Source organism: Rana temporaria, chromosome 10 (assembly GCF_905171775.1).
Source record: "Rana temporaria chromosome 10, aRanTem1.1, whole genome shotgun sequence".
Lineage (NCBI taxonomy): Eukaryota > Metazoa > Chordata > Amphibia > Anura > Ranidae > Rana > Rana temporaria.
The window spans coordinates 5,360,171-5,367,670 of NC_053498.1; the positions used below are offsets into that span (position 1 = coordinate 5,360,171).

General features: G+C 52.1%; 1 protein-coding gene across 2 annotated transcripts in view; it reads left to right on the plus strand.

Moving 5' to 3' along the window:
- The window catches only part of LOC120916211 (kelch-like protein 12), a 12,383-nt gene that overhangs the window by 3,683 nt on the left and 1,200 nt on the right, over positions 1–7,500 (plus strand). The window contains exons 3-4 of one of the 2 annotated variants that reach the window (XM_040327066.1): positions 2,275–2,502; positions 6,676–7,500. The exon at positions 6,676–7,500 is cut by the window's right edge and continues 1,200 nt beyond it. In XM_040327066.1, coding sequence (XP_040183000.1) covers positions 2,275–2,502; positions 6,676–7,500 — 1,053 coding nt within the window. The remainder of the gene's footprint in view (positions 1–2,274; positions 2,503–6,675) is intronic. The other variant, XM_040327067.1, reaches the window with a different exon arrangement.

Consider the following 7,500-nt stretch of genomic DNA (forward strand, 5'->3'; position numbering starts at 1 on the left):
GGAAGGCAAGGAGATAATCAGGCAGGTGGCTGGCCGGGATTCGTGCCAAGGCAGAAGAACATGCGAGCGGAGCTGGATGGGCATGCGCCCGAAACTGAAGAGATATTCCCCCTGCTCCGACCAGCACATGATCATCAGAAAGGGGCACAGATAATACAAAAACATAGGACCCCCCCAAGCTAGTAAGAGCAGGGGGGTGTAATTTAGTTTTTTTATTAATTCTGCACTGACTGTCTTTGAGATTTTCCTAGCCCCTGTTCAAATCCAAACCAGGGACAGACTTGGTCCGGCGTCAGTGTCCTCAATCCGGGGACTGTCCCCGGAAACGGGAGATGTCTGGTCGGCCTATCCTAGGGATCACAGTAGTGCAGTTCGTTCTGCACTCCTGTGATCCATTTTTAGTAGACAGCAAGCTGAAACCCGCTGTCGGCTGATGTCACAGTGCAGGTCCAGGCTCGGGCAAGATTGCGACAATGTGGTCGGCCCACAAGGAAGGACCGGCTCCCGGCTCTGCCTCTCAGAGAGCCTGAGCCGGATGCTTCCACCCCCTCCACATCCCAGTGAGTGATGGAGGACAGAGCAGTCGCTCAGTCACCACCTCTCTGCTCACAGAGCTGTGAGGACCGAGTGATCGGCGGTGTTTGATCTCTCGGCTCACAGTGTTTGGAGCCGGCGAGGTACAGATGAAGTATCGGACCAAAACTGCATAAAGCTAGGTAAGTATGATGTAAGAAAAATCATCACAAATCCCATACTTCTCTTTTAGGACCCTGGCTCCCGGGTTTGGCCGGCATGTTTTGCAAGTGGACGGGTCAGGGACAGATCTCCCATCTGTCAGTGACAGGCTAGGGATATGCTTGGGTGCAGACTGGCCAGGCCACATTCCGCCCTCTAGGATAGATGCTGTTGGCGCACCCATTTCTACTTTGGCCATCCATGCTGTGAGTGTTCCCAGTTGGGTGTCTTCCCACTGGGCTGTTGTATCGTTGAACCTTCTTCTCAATACAAGTTCTGTTTCTTGCAACCATACTGTGTCTTTATTATCTCTGCACCCGCCCACACCCTGACCCAACTTCATTCCTTGGCGCAGCAAAAGGGTTGGGTTTGTTTAGGAATATGTGTTGCCCAAACCACAGGAGTTTGTTGCCACCCTTCTCTAAGATGAAGTGTAGCCAACTTTGAATACACCATAAGACCTTTTCCTGCTGGTACATCCAGGAGACAATACCAGGGCCATCTTCTTTTTTTCAAAAGTGTATTTTGTGCGTGTACTCGAGAGGAGCCGGACTGCAGGAGTTGGGAGTAGGCAGGCCTCCCCCAGAGGCAATCTGCCACCTTTCTCCATGCCCCGGGTGGCAATGGCGGGTGCGTGAGGGGGTCCTCCCACACAGCCCATCCTACCTGCTCTGCTTTGAAGCCCAACGGGGCAGAGCGACTCCCTATAAGGGAGTGAGAGGATTTGCCCGCTCAACCAGCCCCGTTAGTCCTTCGCCTCTCTTTTTTAGAGACCGCGTGGTCAAAGTGCGTGCATGTTAACCCAATTTCGAGTGCGTGTAGGTGTGGTGTTTTTTGCGGGAGGGGGGGTGGGCGTACTAAGCGCAGGCTTACCTCGCATAGCACACCCACCGGGAGCCGGGCTGAGACCACCAAACTCAATTCACATGTAGCCGAGACCGGGATCCGAACCCCTAGCTGCAGAGGTAAATGGCTTATCGGCGCAGTGCCAATCGCATTGAGCCACCGCAGCTCCCTCACCACCAGGGCCATCTTAATGGCATCATGGGGCCCCTTGGCAAAGTAATGCACTGGGGCCCCTACCAGCCTGTCCCAATTTAAGCACCTACTCTCAAGAATTAAAGTGTTATTATAATTAAACATAATAAAATTAAATCATAAGAAAACATGCCATAAATCAGACTAATCAACACAAAGGGCCACAGTACAGGGGGATTCAGGCGGGCAGAACACTGGGATCAGGAGGGTACAGTTTATGGGACGCTGGGCAGGACATGGTCATCCCGGGACAGCTTGGTAGAAAGGGTGACTGTCCCGGAAAATCCGGGACAGTTGGCAAGTATGATGTAATGCAAGATTATCATGGGTGGGGCCCCTATGCACCTGGGGCCCCTGGGCAGTGCCCAGAGGTGCCCATGCATTAAAACGGTCCTGGACAATGCACCTGGTGACATGTCGAATGAGATTGAAAGTAGCATTGCAATAGATCCTCATTCATCATCAACAAAACCTCATTATCTGTCCTCTTATTGCTTCCAGGGTGGTCCTGGCCTCGGTCAGTCCTTACTTCAAAGGTCTCTTCAGTGGTCCCACAAAGGAGGCTGAGCTCAGGGAGGTTTGCCTGCCGGACGTCCCCTCTTCTATCCTGCAGACCATCCTGAACTACGTCTACACGGGGGAGGCTCGGCTCACGATGGACAACGTGGAGGAGCTGTTTATGGTGTCCAGCCGCCTGCAGATCAGGGCCATGCAAGATCTGTGCAGCAGGTAAAGATTGGTGGACCACTTTATTTAACCGCTTCCATACCGGGGGGCACTTACGCACCTTCCTGCCCAAGCCAATTTTCAGCTTTTAGCACTGTCGTACTTTGAATGACAATTGCGCGGTCGTGCTACACTGTACCCAAACAATTTTTTTTATCATTTTGTTCCCACAAAGAGCTTTCTTTTGGTGGTATTTGATCATCTCTGCGGTTTTTATTTTTTGCGCTATAAACAAAAATAGAGCGACAATTTTGAAAAATAAATAAAAAAAATTACTTTTTGCTATAATAAATATCCCCAAAAAATATATATAAAACAATAAATTATTTCCTCAGTTTAGGCCGATACGTATTCTTCATATTTTTGGTAAAAAAATAAAATCGCAATAAGTATATTGATTGGTTTGCGCAAAAGTTATAGCGTCTACAAAATAGGGGATAGTTTTATGGTGTGTGTTTTATATTTTTTTACTAGTAATGGCAGAGATCTGCAATGTTTTTATTGTGACTGCGACATTATGGCAGACACATCGGACACTTTTGACACATTTTTGGGACCGTTCACATTTATACAGCGATCAGTGCTATAAAAATGCACTTATTACTGTGAAAATGCCACTGGTGTTGAAGGGGTTAAGTGTGTCCTATGGAGTGATTCTTACTGTTGGGGGGGGGGGGGGGGATTGGCTGTGTGTGACATTGATCACCGCTCCTGATTACAGGGAGCTGTGATCAGTGTCCTGTCACTAGGAAGACTGGGGAAATGCCTTGTTTACATCAGCATTTCCCCTGTTCTTCCTCACCGTGACAAAAATCGCAGGTATGCCCACAGACATCGAGTCCGCGGGACCCGCAGTCGGAGTCACGGAGCTCGCGGCGGGCACGCGTCCACAATGCCGCCTCTTAAAGGGATATATATGTCCTTTTGCGCAGCCGTGCCATTCTGCCGATTGTATATAGTCGTGCGGCAAACGGTTAATGTACTATACATAACTTTCCCATTTTCCACATTATTTTAAACCACCTATATCGCTTATCGGCTATATTTTAACTATTGTCAGAATGTTCCTTGTCTAATTGATGAACTTAAAATGAACTATCTCAATACACTTTTATATAAGAACACCTGTGTAAACTTGTCATGAAGCAGAGACAGGCATGCAATGGCCATCGGGAGTTTCCCGGTGGGCCGATGGCTCAGTGGGCCGGTCGGGTGCAGTCCTGGAGCCGCTCCTCACTGATAGTTGGTGATCATGATTTCACTCCTGTCAGGAGGAGATGGTGCCGTTGCATGCTAGTGAGAGGATTGGGCTTTCTGCTCCCTCCAGCCTGCAGGGGGAGATGGACAGACGGCAGACTTTTTCCTTCCTCTCTTCACTTGTCACTTATCACATGATTGGAGAGAGGAACGAGATGCTGCCTTTAGAACTTGGGAATGGGAGGAGAGGGAGGCTGCTAGTAATGGGGACACTCTGATGGAAGGGGGTTGCTGGTGATGGGGACACTCTGATGAAAGGGGGGTGCTGGTAATGGGGACACTCTGATGGAAGGGGATGGGCAGCTGGTAATGGGGACACTCTGATGAAAGGGGAGGGGCAGCTGGTAATGGGGACACTCTGATGGAAGGGGGGTGCTGGTAATGGGGACACTCTGATGAAAGGGGGGTGCTGGTAATGGGGACACTCTGATGGAAGGGGATGGGCAGCTGGTAATGGGGACACTCTGATGAAAGGGGAGGGGCAGCTGGTAATGGGGACACTCTGATGGAAGGGGAGGGGCAGCTGGTGATTGGGACACTCTGATGGGAGGGGCAGCTGGTGATGGGGACACTCTGATGAAAGTGGAGGGGCAGCTGGTGATGGGGACACTCTGATGAAAGAGGAGGGGCAGCTGGTAATGGGGACACTCTGATGAAAGGGGAGGGGCAGCTGGTAATGGGGACACTCTGATGAAAGGGGAGGGGCAGCTGGTAATGGGGACACTCTGATGAAAGGGGAGGGGCAGCTGGTAATGGGGACACTCTGATGAAAGGGGAGGGGCAGCTGGTGATTAGGACACTCTGATGGAAGGGGAGGGGCAGCTGGTAATGGGGACACTCTGATGAAAGGGGACGGGCAGCTGGTAATGGGGACACTCTGATGAAAGGGGACGTGCAGCTGGTGATAGGGGACACTCTGATGGAAGGGGAGGGGCAGCTGGTGATAGGGGACACTCTGATGGAAGGGGAGGGGCAGCTGGTGATAGGGGACACTCTGATGAAAGGGGAGGGGCAGCTGGTGATTAGGACACTCTGATGGAAGGGGAGGGGCAGCTGGTAATGGGGACACTCTGATGGAAGGGGACGGGCAGCTGGTGATGGGGACACTCTGATGAAAGGGGACGTGCAGCTGGTGATAGGGGACACTCTGATGGAAGGGGAGGGGCAGCTGGTGATAGGGGACACTCTGATGGAAGGGGAGGGGCAGCTGGTAATGGGGACACTCTGATGAAAGGGGACGTGCAGCTGGTGATAGGGGACACTCTGATGGAAGGGGAGGGGCAGCTGGTGATTAGGACACTCTGATGGAAGGGGAGGGGCAGCTGGTGATGGGGACACTCTGATGGAAGGGGAGGGGCAGCTGGTAATGGGGACACTCTGATGGAAGGGGAGGGGCAGCTGGTGATTAGGACACTCTGATGGAAGGGGAGGGGCAGCTGGTAATGGGGACACTCTGATGGAAGGGGAGGGGCAGCTGGTGATTAGGACACTCTGATGAAAGGGGAGGGGCAGCTGGTAATGGGGACACTCTGATGAAAGGGGACGGGCAGCTGGTAATGGGGACACTCTGATGAAAGGGGACGTGCAGCTGGTGATAGGGGACACTCTGATGGAAGGGGAGGGGCAGCTGGTAATGGGGACACTCTGATGAAAGGGGACGTGCAGCTGGTGATTGGGACACTCTGATGAAAGGGGACGTGCAGCTGGTGATAGGGGACACTCTGATGGAAGGGGAGGGGCAGCTGGTAATGGGGACACTCTGATGAAAGGGGACGTGCAGCTGGTGATAGGGGACACTCTGATGGAAGGGGAGGGGCAGCTGGTAATGGGGACACTCTGATGAAAGGGGACGTGCAGCTGGTGATAGGGGACACTCTGATGGAAGGGGAGGGGCAGCTGGTAATGGGGACACTCTGATGAAAGGGGAGGGGCAGCTGGTAATGGGGACACTCTGATGAAAGGGGAGGGGCAGCTGGTGATGGGGACACTCTGATGGAAAGGGAGGGGCAGCTGGTGATTGGGACACTCTGATGGAAGGGGACGTGCAGCTGGTGATAGGGGACACTCTGATGGAAGGGGGAGGGGCAGCTGGTAATGGGGACACTCTGATGAAAGGGGACGGGCAGCTGGTAATGGGGACACTCTGATGAAAGGGGAGGGGCAGCTGGTGATGGGGACACTCTGATGGAAAGGGAGGGGCAGCTGGTGATTGGGACACTCTGATGGAAGGGGAGGGGCAGCTGGTGATTGGGACACTCGGATGGAAGGGGAGGGGCAGCTGGTGATGGGGACACTTTGATGGAAGGGGCAGCTGGTAATGGGGACACTCTGATGAAAGGGGAGGGGCAGCTGGTAATGGGGACACTCTGATGAGAGGGGGCTGCTGGTGATGGGGACACTCTGATGAAAGGGGAGGGGCAGCTGGTAATGGGGACACTCTGATGAAAGGGGACGGGCAGCTGGTAATGGGGACACTCTGATGGAAGGGGAGGGGCAGCTGGTGATTGGGACACTCGGATGGAAGGGGAGGGGCAGCTGGTAATGGGGACACTCGGATGGAAGGGGAGGGGCAGCTGGTGATGGGGACACTCTGATGGAAGGGGAGGGGCAGCTGGTAATGGGGACAAAATTTAAGTGGGCCGGTCTGGATAAAGTCCAGGGCCAAATTTTTGTCCCAGTCCAGCCCTGAGCAGGGAGGTCATCTAAAGTTCAACACTTAAAAAAATTAAGACTTTCTTTATATTTATGAAATCATTCTGCTTCTAAGCAATCTTTTGGAAGCCTTCATAAATGATTATGAAATAAGCATCTAATTTCTCTAACAAGGACTCTTTGTCCAGAACTATAAAGTTGCAAGCACTTGAATTTGAGGTTGATGGCAAAGTTGTTTTATTCAACTTTCTTCTTTTTTTTATTTAGTTACCTTGTGAAGCGGCTGGACGATGAAAACTGCCTTTGGATTTACAGATTGGCTCACAGTCACAATCACGGGATCTTCTTGGAAGGCACGTTGAACTACATTGGTCGGAATCTGAGCTCCCTATCTGGAACAGAAGACTTTTTCCACTTGGAGATCGGAGAACTGGTCAACGTTCTGTCTTCAGATGACCTGATGGTTTCCTCAGAACTCGCCGTCTATGACCTCGCCCGCTCCTGGTGGGAATTTCGCACCCAGAAGGACAACCCTCTTCCCCTAGAACTGTTGAAGGCCCTCCGACTACCACTTCTGAATCCAGAGGAGCTGGAAAAGGTCAGCAAGGACCTACCCAGCGACGACTCCGTTCTCCAGCCTCCAAAAGAAATTCGCTTGCGCCGGGGGATGTTTGAGGAGAGAATACTTTGCGTGGACACCATCACATTCGAAGAAACGGACCCGGAAGCCAACGAGGATTACCACTTGAATGCCTACGATCCAACGACGGAGTCTTGGATGAAGATTCCCTTTTGCGGCTTTTTGGAAAATGCCGGAATTGCATCTATAGGATGTTATTTATTTGTTTCGGGCGGGTTTAGACAAGAACGTCGTCCTTCCAACGCCCTGCACGTGTATGATTCTGAATTAAATGAATGGAAAGAGCTCCCGCCTATGACCCATCCAAGAGCTTGCCATGGCTTCCTAGCCTACAGGAACATGCTTTACGCTTTCGGTGGACACAACAACCGCAGACTCCTAGACTCGATGGAATGCTTCAGCGTGTTGGACAATACTTGGCGCAATGTGGCGCACATGCCCCTGGCGCTACA